Raw genomic sequence first — 17,982 nt, forward strand, 5'->3', positions numbered from 1 at the left:
CAAAATGAAGTGTACAGCTCTTGTAGCTTGAAACTGGATGTAACATTACATTTTACTGCAGTAATTTTTCCAAACACAGGAAAGCAAACAAAAGACCCACCGGTTGTTCCTAAACACCTTTCCTACATTTTGTATTTATTCCTGTCAAAGGGTAAAAATATACTCCAACAAACTGCATGCATGAATGCATCATAAAATAGGTTTTCAGAAATAATAATTTAAAAAAATCAATAATTATTATACATTGTCCACAATTAGCTTGCTGTGTTGCAATTATATGTTTGTTTCCTGAAATTGTTCTTAGGATGCGTTAGCCATCCTACACGCACTGTGGAGCAGATTTTCACTCTTCTTTTCTTGGGATGTCCTGCATGCTGCCTGGGATGCTGTGTCCTGCACTGTTCCTTCCCCACTGGTCCTAACTCAGACAGGGCACAGGACAGACACAGGCAGTATGTGATACAGTACATTGTTCTAAAGTGTGTATTATAAGAATCTGCAGATGAGGTGAATATTATGAGTTATTGCAGAAGCTGATGTGAATATGATCTGCAGCATCAGTGATGTGTGCTATGTGGTTCTGCAGCTACTGAAATGTGTATTATGAGGTTCTGCAGCTACAGAAATGTGTATTATGAGGTACTGCAGCACCTGTGGTGTGCATTATGATTTATTGCAGCAGCTGAAGTGTGTATTATGATGTTCTGCCTCAGCATTCATGTGTATTATTAGGTCTGCAGCAGCTGAGATGTGTATTATGAGGTTCTGCAGCAGCAAAGTTGTGAGCTTACGGCGCAAATTTTTAGGTTTGTCCTGTTGGTTAAATGACCTTGAAATTACCCTGACCATGACAGGTAAGATAAACTAGAGAATATTTAAGGGAACAGGGGACTGTTTTAGTTTCTGAATTGTAAATTTAGCCACGTGAGTTCACTGCATAGGGGGCCACTGAGGCTCTGACGCCCATGGGCCGACTTAAACCTGAAGCCAGCCCTGGCCATGTCTCCCAGTTGCTCCATCAGCAGCACCATGCTAGCTTCTGGTGCTCGCTTATCCAATGTACTGGATACTAAGTGTGGTTTATCATGCAAAATCAGAATACTCGGAGCTCAGGTCTTATGATCTTATCTTTGTAAGACATTAAGGCAGATTTATCAAGCTGTCTGAAAGTCAGAATATTCTTAGTTGCCTATGGCAACCAATTACAGCTCAGCTTTCTTTTTACCAGTGCTCATAAATATTTATAAGGGGAGCTGTGATTGGTTGCCATGGGCAACTAGGAATATTCTGACTTTCAGACAGATTGATAAATCTGGCCCATAGTCTCTTTTCTCCTAAGTAACAGATTGGCAGATGCCTTCGCTGAACATGCACAGTGGCTTTAACCACATTTTGTATTCTTCTCCAATAGTAGCCGCATACAACAACAACATGATGGACAGGGGAAAGCAAGATCTACAAACTGTTCAAAAATGTTGAAATCTTGACATTATTTTTTGGATTCTTGGAATTTAAATGATTAGATAAATATGTTCTTTATCTTCCTTTGCTATAAGAATATACAGTGGATACGACAGAAGTCATAAAGCAGTATCGCTATTTTATGTGACTGCCAAGGTGTATATGCTCTATTCTAACAATACTTTATAGAATGAAAAGCAAAAAGCTAAAAAGTCTGTCTGACAATGTTGATGAAACATATTTTACCTCACATTTTTCCATTAACAAATGTCACAACTTACAACAGAAACAATAAACCAGCCGTGAAGCTCCGGGATTATTTAATATGCAGGAAAAAACTGTTATCATTATAAGGCAAAATTCTTGTCTGCAGCTTTTGTATAGATTAATAGTCAAGAACCTCTCAGTACATGAGAGTATGTACAAGGAAGAGGCACTGTATCTAATATACTTCTTTTTTTTTAAATATAATTGTATTTTTATTATCATTTTTCAAAAATATATAACAGACAAATTATCACGTACATATTTCACATTGAAGTTTTTCAACAGTAAAACAACTGAAAGACAAAATTTTCCCCCCCAAAGGATATCAACAGTTTAAGGCTACATTCACACGAACGTATGGGGGACGTATATACGGCCGACGTATATATGGCCGATATACGTCCCCCATACACTCCTATGGGCGCACGGCACCCTACGGGAGCGGTACGGTGCCGCACACGTGCGGCACCGTACCGTTCCGTACCCGGGAGAAAGATAGGACCTGTCCTATCTTTCCCCGTAATACGGCGCCGTGCGCCATAGGTTGCTATGGAGAGGGGCGGGGGTGAGCTGCGCTCACCTCCTCCTCCTCTCCCCGTACACTGCCGTTGCCCGCTACGGTACGGTACGGGCGGGCAACGGCAGTGTGAATATAGCCTAAATCTTCCATTTGCGTATCAGAATGTTAAAATTAACAGTGTAATATGTTTATGATAGTAAAACAAATACCAAGGACGGCATCAACACTATGCCTAACCGATCTAGAGGGGTTGGGGAAAAGGGTACAAACAAAAGACATCCATACATACTCACTATGACAACAATTAGCACTTGGGTAGAAACTAAAGGGTTGACCATGTCACTCTCCTCCTCCTGCTCGTTCTTCTATCCAGTAGCGGTCCCAGCGCTCCCAAGTTTTGTCGAACAATGGGATACGATTGTTCAGGGAAGCAGTCAGATATTCCATACTGCGAATTTCCCTTACCCTAGAGAGAAGGTCCATTCGGGAGGGGGGGGGGGCTTGCCTCCTCCAGAATTGCGCTATCAGGCACCTCGCAGCTGTGAGTATGTGCAAGCTCAGTTTTGTGGTCGTCTTGGCCATGGGGTGCAAAGAAACATTCAGCAAGTGAAATAACAGGGAGAGTGGAATGTCCACCGCTACGACCTCCCGAAGGAGAGTCTTTACCTCTTGCCAAAAAGGCTGCAATAATGGACACGTCCAGTAGATATGTTGAAGAGTTCCTCCAACTGAGCCACATCGCCAGCAAGTATCTGGCGTATCTGGAAATAGTCTGTGCAACAAGGATGGGGTATGATACCACTGTAACATCAGTTTGTACTGATTCTCCTTATGTGTAGCGCACAAGGAGGTCTTAGCCGCCCTATGCCATATCAACCGCCATGTGTCTTGAGATATTGGTCCCCCTACTATGCTCTCCCACTTGGCCATGTACGGGTGTGCGATGGGTTTGTCTGGGCTGGGGTGCAGTAGTATCATGTAGATATCCGATATAAGGCCAGAAGTCTGGGTAGCAGTTTTGCAAATGTGCTCAAACGTAGTGGGTGCCGAAACCATCTCAGCACTGTCCAGGGATTGTAAGAAGTGCCTAATTCGGATGTAGTGAAAATTGGCCGCATGCGGGAGATGGAATTTATCCTGTAGGGCAGCAAAGGGCAAAATCTTCCTATCTCGGTAATCCACAATGTCTGCAAATCTAAACAAACCCTTCTCATGCCAGGGTTTAATTTCCTGCCCAGCCCCGGCTTGTTGCATGAGGGGGGTGTGCAAGAAAGATTGAATAGGAGAGCACTGAGATACCAGGGGGAACCTGGTCAGACAGGCCCTCCACTTAATCGTGGCCGATATACGTCCCCCATACACTCCTATGGGCGCACGGCACCCTACGGGAGCGGTACGGTGCCGCACACGTGCGGCACCGTACCGTTCCGTACCCGGGAGAAAGATAGGACCTGTCCTATCTTTCCCCGTAATACGGCGCCGTGCGCCATAGGTTGCTATGGAGAGGGGCGGGGGTGAGCTGCGCTCACCTCCTCCTCCTCTCCCCGTACACTGCCGTTGCCCGCTACGGTACGGTACGGGCGGGCAACGGCAGTGTGAATATAGCCTAAATCTTCCATTTGCGTATCAGAATGTTAAAATTAACAGTGTAATATGTTTATGATAGAAAACAAATACCAAGGACGGCATCAACACTATGCCTAACCGATCTAGAGGGGTTGGGGAAAAGGGTACAAACAAAAGACATCCATACATACTCACTATGACAACAATTAGCACTTGGGTAGAAACTAAAGGGTTGACCATGTCACTCTCCTCCTCCTGCTCGTTCTTCTATCCAGTAGCGGTCCCAGCGCTCCCAAGTTTTGTCGAACAATGGGATACGATTGTTCAGGGAAGCAGTCAGATATTCCATACTGCGAATTTCCCTTACCCTAGAGAGAAGGTCCATTCGGGAGGGGGGGGGGGCTTGCCTCCTCCAGAATTGCGCTATCAGGCACCTCGCAGCTGTGAGTATGTGCAAGCTCAGTTTTGTGGTCGTCTTGGCCATGGGGTGCAAAGAAACATTCAGCAAGTGAAATAACAGGGAGAGTGGAATGTCCACCGCTACGACCTCCCGAAGGAGAGTCTTTACCTCTTGCCAAAAAGGCTGCAATAATGGACACGTCCAGTAGATATGTTGAAGAGTTCCTCCAACTGAGCCACATCGCCAGCAAGTATCTGGCGTATCTGGAAATAGTCTGTGCAACAAGGATGGGGTATGATACCACTGTAACATCAGTTTGTACTGATTCTCCTTATGTGTAGCGCACAAGGAGGTCTTAGCCGCCCTATGCCATATCAACCGCCATGTGTCTTGAGATATTGGTCCCCCTACTATGCTCTCCCACTTGGCCATGTACGGGTGTGCGATGGGTTTGTCTGGGCTGGGGTGCAGTAGTATCATGTAGATATCCGATATAAGGCCAGAAGTCTGGGTAGCAGTTTTGCAAATGTGCTCAAACGTAGTGGGTGCCGAAACCATCTCAGCACTGTCCAGGGATTGTAAGAAGTGCCTAATTCGGATGTAGTGAAAATTGGCCGCATGCGGGAGATGGAATTTATCCTGTAGGGCAGCAAAGGGCAAAATCTTCCTATCTCGGTAATCCACAATGTCTGCAAATCTAAACAAACCCTTCTCATGCCAGGGTTTAATTTCCTGCCCAGCCCCGGCTTGTTGCATGAGGGGGGTGTGCAAGAAAGATTGAATAGGAGAGCACTGAGATACCAGGGGGAACCTGGTCAGACAGGCCCTCCACTTAATCGTGAATGAAATAGGGCCTAATTGAGGGTCAGGCAGCGCAGGCGCCCCTTTGGGCCAAAGGTAAGAGTTAGGATGGAAAGGGGTCAACCACAATTTCTCTATCTCCATCCAGTATCTAATATACTTCTAACTAGCAACATGTTGTGGTTACTGGAAACATTTTAATTATCTGCTGGAATCTTCTGTAGGGATCTAAAATTTTTCAGAAGGCAAAGGCCATTTCATTTGGTGGTCCCACTTCGTCTGGCCTTAAATGGGAAAAGTCTCACACCTGCATATTATATTTCATAGATATAAGTCTAACCTGTCTCTATCAATCCTGGTATATACAATTTCAGTTGCCCTTAGACACGACCCTGTAACTTCTGACTAAGGGTCAGGAAAGCCATTTGGATTTCTGTGTGACGGCTGTGGAGAATTCTGTCTCTCTGCTCCCTGCACTCTAGCCCTGCCCACCTGCAGCCTAGGATGGAGCTCACTTAAGGATGCACACACTGACTTCCTGCTGTTATACACGGACATTGACATGCTGCCGGAAGCAGCTTGAGGAGAACTACAAGCTACAGACAGATAAGTTCTTTATTGGGGGAGGAAAGCACAACAGATCTGTGTGCTGTGGAATAGCAGAGATGTAGGAGAGCTGACTGTCATTGTGTGTAATAGGCCTCTCATGTATCACATCATCTCTGATCTGTCTCGTCGCTCTTTCTATGTGTAAGATGCTAGTATAATTTTCAGAAGCCAGATGAAAGTGCATATAAACCTGTACCCTAATTATCTAAAAACGCTGTCAGCTCAAAAAACTAGATGGATCATAATGTGTCTGCTTAAAGAGACCCCGCCCACACCCTGGGATTTTACACTAACCATCGCTGAGTAATAGGAACTGAACCAGCAATAAAACTACCGTACGTAAAATTGTGAGGTAAAGAGTTAAAAATTATCTTTATTGTGTTAACATCCCTAGGGGATTGAAATATGAGAATTTTTATTTCATGGGAAAACCCCTTTAAGGTATAAAAGTGAGAAACACTAAACTGCTATACTTTATGTTTATCTTAAATATTTAATGTGGAAATTTTGGAATACAATATCTATGCTTTTCTGTAACTTTATGAACATGACTCTATTTTTGATATCTAAGTTAAATATGTAAGTATTTAAACTGTTGTTAACAAAATACATAATGATATCACATAGCAAGGTTGCAGCAGGGCTGTATCTGTATCTTGCAACCTGACCCTACATTGTTGTTGGGGCTCATAGCTTGGAACATGCATTAGCAGGAGAAATGTGACAAATGTATTCTTGTGTAAAAATGAAACGGTGTAGAATGGCAAAACTATGATATAAATAAACAGCGGGTGAACTCTGGAGATTAGACAGGGAATATAGTTGCTTTTCTAAATATGTTTAGCAGACAAGTTCTCAGCAGGGTTTACATTGTGACCACATGTGCCATAGACAAGGCTATACTCTATAGTCTACTGAAACTGGACTGACTGATAGAACCGTGATACTAATTTCTAATAATTAATTCTAAACTAGTAAATGTCATACTTATAAAATAGTGAATAATTATTTTTTTCTTTTTGGTTATGTTTTTGAATAATAGAAAAAAGCATACTTACATCTCATGATGGCCAGTGGCTGCATTTGGGTTCTGAGCTAGTCACTGACCTTTGTAGTCAAATCTAAAATATTAGCGGGTTACCACTAAGGGTTTAGCAGACACAAGCAAAATCAATGTGATGCTAGCACTTCTGGTGCAAGAAAACCAGAAGCACCAGAAACAAGAGACACCACTGGCACTATGAGGGGCCCTCTAGACAGGAAAGTATAAGATTTCTTGATTACTTCACAAAACATGCCCCTGTTAGTAACAACATGTACAGAAGTTGACAGATTCAAATTAACCCACCCAAAATAAATACTTCATATAAGACTATGGTTAATGGTTAATTAGCATTGTCCTTATCCCTAAATGGTTCCTTTCCATGGCTGCAATTATAAAAAATCAGTTTGTAAATTTATATGCAACTCACCTGATGTGAGTCCAATCATATTATGTGAGTCCTACATATTCATTGTTAACTGCATTGCCCTCGCTTCATGTTCATGATTGAGATATGTCACTGCTGACCAACATGCTGTTGGTATGAAACTAGTACTTAGGGACCGTCTGCCAGTATTCAACTACAGACAAATGCAGCTCTTTACTTTGCCTTGCAGGGTCTTTAGGGCATTTTACACAATCATTTGCTGGAATGTTGACAGAGAGAGACAGACAGGGGTTGTGTGTGACACAGCAGTGCTACCTCATTAACCAGTCCCTCAGGAAGATGGGGGCTAAAAGAGACTTGTCTATATGAAGAGAAATCAACTGTGTTGCCCTCAGGAATTCTCTCCAGAGAGTCACATTTCTCTCTCATTCATGAGGGTTAGAAGTGTTTCCCTCAGTGAGGAGATGGGGTATACATACTGTATACTGCAGCTCCCCGACTCCCCGTCTTTTTAGAAGAATGGTGGCTCTAATCCCATGGATAGATGCATCAGTCCATCCTGGATAGACGCATTTAAAAGATACAGGTGGTCCTCTACTTAAGGACACCCGACTTACAGACCACCCTAGTTACAGACAGACCTCTCTGCCCACTGTGACCTCTGATGAAGCTCTCTGGATGCTTTACTTTAGTCCCAGGCTGCAATGATCAGTTGTAAAGTGCCTGAAATGAAGCTTTATTGATAATCCTTGGTCCCATTGCAGCAAAAAAAATGTGAAAATCTAATTGTCACTGGGGCAAAAAAAAAATTTGTGTGGAGCTACAATGATACAGTTCCGTCTAAGTACAAACCCAAGGAACCTATCTTGTATGTAATCCGGGGACTGCTTGTACTGTGTTTGGTTTGTGGGGGGAGTCACTGGTGACAGGTTCTCATTAAAGTGTAACATAAACCTTTGAAGCATTTTCTTTATTTTAAAAGTAAACAGTGCAGGCAATAATAGTAAACTTTACTGTATATTTTATTAGGAAAAAACTGCTTCTTTCTTCTCCTGTAGTGAGCATTGTATATGTAAGCTATCTCAAGTCTGTACATTTCAGAAATATAAGTATAGGTGGCTTAACTCTCCACACAGCTGATAAACTGATAAAACTGTAAAAGTTCTGGAAAGAATTAAGCAAATAAAAAGTCTGATTTTAAGGAATTAAGAAAGAAATTAATTTAATAACATATATATCACAAAATTAACTATTATCTGCACTATTATTTATTAAACTTTTAGTTATGGCTCTATTATCTTTCTTCAATAAATCTGAAGTGGCTATTATTGACTATTATTGATATTATATATGATGTTCACAGTCTGGTTCTGTGCCATATAAAAATGCCATAAACTGCAAAACAGTACTACTATATGTTAGTAACGATCAGGCCACCTAGGGTTAATGTACCATAGAGAGTGTAAATAATTTATATTAAAAAAAAAACGTTTTAAAAAAGTTTTAAAAAAATTATAAATTTAAAAAAAGTGCAAATCACCCCCTTTCCCTAGGACTGATATAAAATGTAATAAACAGTAAAAATCACGAACTCGTTAGATATCTCCGCATCTCCTGATCTATCAAAATATAAAAACGGTTATTACCGGCGGTGAACCTCTTAACAGAAAATAGCAGAATAGCAAAATGGTAGCAATTAAAACGTTGGCTCATTTTGCAAAAAAAATGACACCTCACACAGCTCTGTACACCATAGTATGAAAAAGTTACTAGCATCAGAAGATGGCGAAAATGTTTTTTTCATACATATTTGTTTAATTTTAAAAAATGTATTAAAACGCAATAAAACCTATATAAATTTGGTATCACTGTGATCGCATCTAACCAAAGAATAAAGCAGAAGTGTTATTTGGAGCGCACAGTGAAAGTCGTAAAAACTGAGCCCACAAGAAAGTGACGCAATTTGCCAATTTCACCACATTTGGATTTTTTTACACTGAGAAGTAAAATTTGTTACGCAGAAAACAAGCCCTCACACAGGTCTGTACACTGAAAAATGAAAAAGTTATGGATTTTTGAAGGTGGAGAGCGAAACATGAACGAAAAAAAACCTGCATCCTTAAGGAGTTAATGTAAAAGTATACCGTATTTTCTGGACTATAAAACGCACTTTTTAGCAAGAAAGAATCTTGCTAAAAAGTCCCTGCGTCTTATAGACCGGAGGTCAGAAGGATCCAGCACTGCCAGACCCTCCTGACCGCTGTAATGGAGATCGGGTGATGCCCTGATGTAGAGCTGCACCCGATCTCCCAGAAAGGAGCCTCCGTACTGCTCTTCCCTCTCCCCGATGTCCTACAAGTCCAGGACCTGCGGTCATGTCAGAATCATGTGACTGATCACATGCTTCTTATATCACCACAGGTCTCATACTGCCATGCTGCCCTGGGACAGGGTAAGAAGAAGGGAAATGGGGGAAGTATGTGTGTGTATGTATATGTGTGTGTGGTTCTGTGTGAGTGTGTAAAGGTGATTGGAGTGTGTATAGGTGATGCAGAGTTGAGTGTGTATAGGTGATGCAGAGTTGAGTGTGTATAGGTGATGCAGAGTTGAGTGTGTATAGGTGATGCAGGGTTGAGTGTGTATAGATGATGCAGGGTTAAGTGTGTATAGGTGATGCAGAGTTGAGTGTGTATAGATGATGCAGGGTTAAGTGTGTATAGGTGATGCAGAGTTGAGTGTGTATAGGTGAGCTGAGTGTGTATAGGTATGGATGATGTAGAGTTGAGTGTGTATATGGATGGATGATGCAGAGTTGAGTGTGTAAATGTATGTCTGTGTGTGCTGTGCTTTAGTGCGACCAACAGGGATATTTTAATTGGTGTAAAATATATTTTTACTTTTTTTGGAAGCCTAAATCTGGGGTGCGTCCTATAGTAAGAAGCGTCTTGTAGTCCGAAAAATACGGTAATAAGTAAATGTTTTGCAAACATCATCACACTCATTGTATTTTATTAAAATAAAATTACAAACTGCACACTAGTTACAGAGCTCCATAGATTAAGTTGATGCCTTAGGAAGCCAAAGGGCCACATTAGAATACAGTAGAAAACAGAGGGTTTTATACACTATATATAAATGGACCCAAAATGTACAAAACAAAAATCATTATACTTTCTCTATCAATTTCTACATCTCTTCGTGCTAACATTGTATAGGAAGCTTTATCGGTTACTTCCTGTGGATATAAACAGATTAAAGGTCATGTAATATCACACAGGTGCATGACTCATTATAGCACCCAGCTCTGATTACTCTTTGTGATACAAACAAAGCTTTTAATAAAATGACAGCAAACAGAGATCTAGGAACTGATACAAATAATGTATTGAAAAATTGTATAACTTCATTAAACAGACAATAACATTTACTTGCTGGAACTGGACAACCTCTTTATGTGATGTCGGATATATTTTCAAATGGCTTTACTTTCCTAGAAGCTTGAAGCTTCACCACATGCAGCCATATTACTCCTAACTATTAAAGGAAACCTACCACTTGAAGTGGCAGGTTTCAGATGGAAATACCGAGCACCAGCTCAGGCTGAGCTGGTGCCGGAGCTTATTTTTGTTAGTGTTTTAAACCGCAGTATTGCGGTTTAAAACACATTTTAAACTTTATAGCCGGCGCAGGGAGGTATGCGCTCGGCGCTTACCATGCGCGCGACCATGCGCGCGGCTACATAGGAAGTGAAGGAGAGCCGCGCGCATGGTAAGCGGCGAGCGCGTACCTGCCTGCGCCGGCTATAAAGTTTAAAAAGTGTTTTAAACCACAATACTGTGGTTTAAAACACTAACAAAAATAAGCTGTAGGTTTCCTTTAAATGCAATGTATAATAAAGTCATATAGGAAATGCACCCTATATTTATGTATCTTCTATACCCCATATTACATTTTTTCTCATTACACTAAAGAACAATAAAGGAGTGTGCCTTTGACTTTAGAACATCACTCACAAAAAGTTAAATATTTACCCAATTTTTTTTTCTGAGATTCAGACAAATATTATGGTTTACCACCATCCTCTGATAACTTGGATCTGCATCAGGTTGTATCACAGATGGCATTGAGCCACCTATTATATAGGGTGTTCCCCAGACATTTTTAGCACATTTACAGGATTACATACAGGCGGTCCCCTACTTAAGGACACCCGACTTACAGACAACCCATAGTTACAGACAGACCCCTCTGACCTCTGGTGAAGCTTTCTGAATGCTTTACTATAGTCCCAGACTGCAATGATCAGCTGTAGAGTTTCTGTAATGAACATTTATTGATAATCCTTGTTCCATTACAGCAAAAAATGTTTAAACTCCAATTTTCACTAGGGCCAATTTTTTTTTGTCTGGCTCTACAATTATAAAATATACAGTTTCGACTTACATACAAATTCAACTTAAGAACAAACCTCCAGACCCTATCTTGTACGTAACCCGGGGACTGCCTGTATTTAGGGAACATGTACACAATAAATGTTTTGTAACTGCATATCCCCCTAATATCTATAGTGTCTTTCTTACTTGTCATTTTGGTTGTGTATCAAAAGCTAGCAATTTTTCAGAAGACAACGCAACAGAAGACAACTGGGAAAGGTTAACACACTTTGATATGCTAACAATCCTATTTGTGTCAGGGTAAGAGGGGGAGGAGGGGAGATATGACATGCAACAGTTTAAGACTTGTTGTCTTTTTGTGTTGAACTTGTTTCACAAGAAATTGAATTCTTTAACCAAACTGGAATATCGTGGGGACACATACACAAAAACAGGGTCTCCAGACTCCCCTTTTTTCTGCTGCAGTGAGTGAAGAGTTAGCACGGTAGCTAAGCTAGTTTTACAAATACAACGTAACTAAAGATAGAGTCCTGTCCAAGTGTTCACAGGTTAAGGTAAGTGCTTGCATGGCTTATTGCTCTTGAGTATTGATTCCTCATCCTTCATCTTCATTCCTTTCCTCATCCATCTGATTTGCCTGGTTTCGTTTTTTTCTATTCTAGAGTCTAAGAGACTTAAAGGGGTATTCCCATTACAGCCAATTAATTACCAGAAGAGAAAGAACTGGTTAGCACAACCAAATCCAATGTAAAGCTGGCCTTGTGTACCATGCATGGACATGGAAAAACAGAGAGAAAAGCGATACACAATGCAGGCCAATATATGAAACAGCAGAATATAATCCAACAATAATATCTTTATTAATGAAAAAACGGACAAAAATACCATATACAAACGTCTAAAAACATTTAAAACACAAATATACAAAGAATGACCAATGTGGAATTCCCGGTCTGGATCATCCACAAGAAACCTCCAAGTCCAGACACTCAGTATGGTCTATAAACCTCTGCCCAGTAAAGATGAATGTGTGGTAAGTATAGCATACAATGCTCCTAAATAACTGGAGATGAATGGTGGGCAATGAACAGCCCCAAGGTGATACTAGAGTCAGAGTAAAACAACCTCTAAAGTGCAAGTGCTACCAGTATGACAACTATATCTACCCTGCTGATGGATAGAAACATCTAGAAAAAGTGTGAACAGACTTATAAAAAGTGCTAAGTGCAAGTGCAATCAGGTAAAGTAGTCTTACAATAGGTAAGGTAGAGAAAGGCACTCCTAAGAAATGAGCCAATTAATGTTATTATTTGTATCATCAAAAGTTATACAATTTTCCAATATACCGTCTGTATCAATTCCTAAGAGTTGTCTAGATCTCTACTCGCTGTCATTCTATAGAAAATTTCCATGTTTACTACAAGTGAAGAGAAATCTGGCCATGATCACACAGCTTGGAATCGTTCTTGAGTACAGGGAAAAATAGGGGCAGTGTATCCACTCTTCTCCTGACCTAGATGTGCCCATGACTCCACCACAAATGGCCCTCTTCTTCACCACCTGCTGGACTTCTGCTGGATGGGTGAGATCTGAACATTTTTTATGACCTTGCTAAATATGTTCTAGTGATCATGCCGTCTGTGTATGGATAAAGATTTACCCTTGCCTCCAGATGTGGATGACACTAGTTCTTTTTACTTCAAGTCCATGTACTTGATGCTGTTTGTGTTTGCTTAGGTACACATAGCATCCTTAGGATATACAAGTTGTACAAAGATGGTTAATTGATTTTTATACTCTAATTTGTGTGATGGTTTTCTTGGTTGTTTTTTAACAGAACTATTAAAAGTTATGTTTTATATGCCCTCACCTATATATATTTATTCTTGATTGGGATGGTGAATTTGCTGGCCTTCCATACTGCTTTTAGCACTATATGAGAATAGGCTTCAAATCTTTGTGTCATTAGGTTACGGGACTTAAAATAAAACATAAGTTAAAACATGTAAAATTGACTGCGTTCCACGTCTGAGAGACAAACGAAAAGTGAAATAAATTTAGCTGAAAATTAGTTCTCGCTCAGGAGCATTGCAGGTATACGTCTGGATAACTACTCATTACATCTAGGCCGTCTTGTTTTCTAGAAACACACTTGGAGGACTAGAATCATTTTACTACTTATCATGGAGCAATACATGGATTCTTAGTATGGATAACAAGGAAAATTGCTTTTATATTCAAAATCTTCTAAGGAATATAGGGGATGCTATGGAATGTATGAAAGACATTCCCCTGTATTTACAAATTAGTTACAGTAAGGTGTGTATTAATTTATAGTCATGTTGCTCCACAACAAAGGTTTTACATAAGTTGCACCACAAAGATATTTTGGTACCCCGTTCTTTGTGTCATTGGAAAGATCATGTTATCAGTGTCCTATTAAAATAAATAATTCATAAAATGGTTCGATAATAGGGATGCTTCTAACATAGAAAGATGTTGCTTTATTTGCTTTATTCTTCCAAAAATAACACTGCATGTGCCCACATGCACCGCTTTCTTGGTATGTAAAGTGAAACCTCCTGTCTATTATCTCATCAGCCAGCTCATCCTGTCCATAAAATTATAAAATGGCCGCAGATAGAGGGTCATGTGATCTCTGTCCATGAACAATCGCCCTGGTCGAGCAATTGTTCATGGACAGATAATAACACATGAGCCTTCAGCTGTGGCCTTTTCATAGTCAGGAATGACTGGCTGATGAGGCAAAAGACAGATACCTAGATATAAGTATAATTAGGTATATCTATATATACCGTAAATAGGTATATTAGTAAATTACCTAATATCCAGCCCACTACACTTACACACGCATTACAAAAAACATGAGGTAAAGTGGCCAACCCCTTTAAGACTCAGCACCATTTTTTTTAAATATGACACTTTATATGGATATAACTTTTGAACACTAACTAACGTGATTTTGAGATAGTTTTTTTGTGATTTGCATAGATTAAACAATTTAGACACAGTGGAATGCAGTCAATTTTACTTGTTTTATGAAGTCCTGTAACTTAATGTAGTGAAGAATAAAAGTATAAGCCTGTAGTACACAATACATACAATAAGCTTGCATTGTGGGCCCATATTGTTACATTTCTCTTATGTTATACTTCTCCTCCTAAAGCTGCAAGTAGTATGCTGCAATTTTCCTGTCCTTCAAGTTCACCACTGCATAAAGATATAGACCAGTGGTTCTCAACCTGTGGTTCGGGACCCCAGAGGGGGTCGAACGGCCATAACCGGGGGTCGTCTAAAGACATCGGAGCCGCAATTTTGCTGTGTTTTTACTGCGAGTTGCATGGTTTGGGGTCACCACAGCATGAGGAACTGTATTGCGGGGTCACAGCATTAGAAAGGTTGAGAACCACTGATATAGACCTTTTTAGTCAGATTGTATCTCACCCTATTTTCATATCTGCACCCCTCAAACTATTAATAACAGCTTTTACAAAGCTTGTTAACCCTTTGATACCTTCATGGTAACTAAAACAAAATAGAGGTGAAATTTATAATGGTTTAATTTTGTCAGTACAGGCAGTCCCAAGGTTATGTACAGGATAGATACCATAGATTTGTTCTTAAGTTGGAACTGTATAGTTTATAATTGTAACCCCATCCAGAAATTTTTTTGATCTTTGTGAAAATTGGATATTAAAAATGATGGGTTGTCATAAGAACCAGAATTAACAATAAATCTTATTTGGAGACAACTATTATAACTCTTACAGCTGATTATTATAGCCTAGGGTAAGTACAGTGAATTACCAACATCCAGAGGTCCAGTATGGGACCGTCAGTAATACATTCATTTAGCCCTGAACTTTACACATTCACCAAAGATGGAAGGAGAAACTCATATAAAAATTTGTTATGCAACTTCTTCCCACCTGTAGGCATTACTTGTTGTATGGGCCGCAGAGAGGAACAAAAAGGAAGGAGGGCTATGCAGTAGCCTGTTTGTCCTACACAATCTAACGGTTTTAAGTTAGTTATAAAATATTTGTTCTTCCATTAATGTGGCCCTGTATAGGGTTATTTTTTTGGGGATGAGATGCATTTTTAGTGATTTTTTGACTGTTTTGGGGTGGCTATGCCCTGTTGATGGGATACATACGCCTAATTGTAACTATTTTTTTTTTGGTGTTCACTTATAGGCTAATAAACATGTAGCTTAGGGCAGGACTTTAACAATTTCAAACATTGAAAGCTGCAGGGGAGGGTAAACCATTTGGCAACAAAAATGTCCCATTTTTATTAATTGGGGAAAAACTGATTGGCAATAAACTGTAAAGACAGGTATAGTGCTGTTTATCTAAACCTAGAAAATCCCTTTTAGATACACTTGTGATACACATCATACACATGGACAACTCTATTGTTATGTGTCTTTCTTTGCTGCCATACATACAGTTTGCATGCATTAAGATATAACTGGGTGAATCTTCTATCTCTTACCTTGTTTCTCTTGAAGTAAGCCCTTCGGCAGGCCGCAAAGCACTTTTCACTGCAGAAGCTCTTCACTTCACTCCCCATGCTTAAGGAATAGCGCTTAATCCCTACTTTCTGGCACCAGGCGCACATGATTTGTACATTTGACACATCATCCTCTGTAGTATAAAAGGAAAAAAGATTAACGGCTTTCCATTGCTCTAAGTAGTGATAATTCTGTACTGTATGTATACAGTAAGTATATATAAGTAGGAAGAATGGTCATTGAGAAAGATTCAGGTTGATACGAATGGCCATTATCACTAGAAAAAATGTGGTTGTATTGGGTAAATGGGAATGGTCATTATTCTGAGGTGATTATTAGCCTAGAAATATCTGGGTATGTCTGGAGATCTGAGCAAAGACTAGTGGTTCAGAACAGACTGCCACAATATATCATGAACAAATAGTGCCCTTTTAACCCCTTAACGCTGAAGCCACTTTTCACCTTCCTGACACGGCCCATTTTTTAAAATCTGACATGTGTCTATTTAAGTGGTTATAACTTTAGAACGCTTTAAAATATCCAGTTGATTTTAAGATTGTTTTTTCGTGACACATTGTACTTCATGTTGGTTGAGAAATTTAATCAATATGTTTAGTATTTATTTATGAAATAAATGGAAATTTGGCAAAAATTTTGAAAAAAACGATGTTTTCCAAATTCAAAATTTTCTACTTTTTGGAAAGTTGGTCATATAACTAAAATAACTTGATAACTAACATTATCCATATGTCTACTTTAACTTGGCATCATTTTTCAAAAATCTTTTCCTTTTTTTAGGATGTTAGGAGGCTTATAACTTTAGGTGCAATTTTTCAGATTTTCACAAAAATCATCAAAACCTACTTTTGGAGGGTCAATTTAGTTAGAAGTGACTTTATAAGGCCCACATGACAGGAAACACCCACAAATGACACCATTTTAGAAACTACACCCCTCAAAATATTCAAAACAACCTTTGGGAATTTTGTTAACCCTATGAGCGTTTCATGAGGGTGAAAGATAAATGAAAGTGAAATTAGAGAAATGTAATTTTATCTTACCATAGATTCATTGAACACTAAAATTTGCACCTTCACAATGGGTTCAAAAGGAAAATGCATTTTCCAATGTTTAGGGCAATTCCTCCTGAGCATGCCAATACCCATTTTGTCACTGTACCCTGCTGTACGGGCACAGGGGGGCACTTGGAATGGAAAGAGCGTTGTTTTGTTTTTGGAGGGCAAATATGGCTGAAAAAGTTTTCATGTGACGGGATGCATTTGGAGAGCCATAATGGTACCAAAACAGAGGAAAGCCCCAACATGAGACACCATTTTGGAAAGCACACCCCTTGGAGAGTTTAGCAAGGTGTAATTTGTGTATTTGCCCCAACAGGTGTTTGATTCAATTAGGCCCCAAAAGGGTAAAAAGGTGAAAATTTTCTCAAAAAAGTCACTTTTACCCCAAATTTTTGTAAGCCACAAGGGATAAAAGATGAAACATCCCCCATAAATGTGTAAAACTATTTCTCCTAAGCACAGAACTGCACCACTTTTGCATATAAAGTGTTGTATGGGTACACAGTAGGGCTCAGAAGGGAAAGAGGGGCTTTGGCCTTTTAGAAGCCAGATTTGACAATCATCCTTTACATGTGTCAGGATGCATTTGGAAAGCCCTAGTGGTACCAAAACAGAGGAGAACCCCAACAAGTGTCACCATTTTGGAAAGTGCACCCTTTGGAGAATTTAGCAAGGTGTAATATGTGTATTTTCCCCTACAGGTGTTTGCTTCAATTAGGTCCCTAAAAGGAAAAAGATGAACATTTTCCCATAAAAGTCACTTTTATGGCTAATTTTTGTATCCCATAAGGCATTAAAGATGAAACAACCCCAAAAAATGTGTACTAGCATTTCTCCCGAGTATAAAATTGCCCCACACATGCAAATAAAATGTTGTATGGGTACGCAGTGAAGCTCAGAAGGGAAAGAGGGGCGTTG

The 17,982-nt window shown here is 39.8% G+C and overlaps 1 protein-coding gene across 4 annotated transcripts in view; it reads right to left on the minus strand.

Annotated features, from left to right (window-relative positions):
* SOBP (sine oculis binding protein homolog) overlaps positions 1–17,982 on the minus strand; it is a 117,517-nt gene that overhangs the window by 50,815 nt on the left and 48,720 nt on the right. For all 4 annotated transcript variants that reach the window (XM_072141847.1, XM_072141844.1, XM_072141846.1 and 1 more), the window contains one exon: positions 15,967–16,118. In XM_072141847.1, the coding sequence (XP_071997948.1) occupies positions 15,967–16,118 (152 nt within the window). The remainder of the gene's footprint in view (positions 1–15,966; positions 16,119–17,982) is intronic.

The sequence above is a fragment of the Engystomops pustulosus genome, chromosome 3 (genome assembly GCF_040894005.1).
Source record: "Engystomops pustulosus chromosome 3, aEngPut4.maternal, whole genome shotgun sequence".
NCBI classification, from domain to species: Eukaryota; Metazoa; Chordata; class Amphibia; order Anura; family Leptodactylidae; genus Engystomops; species Engystomops pustulosus.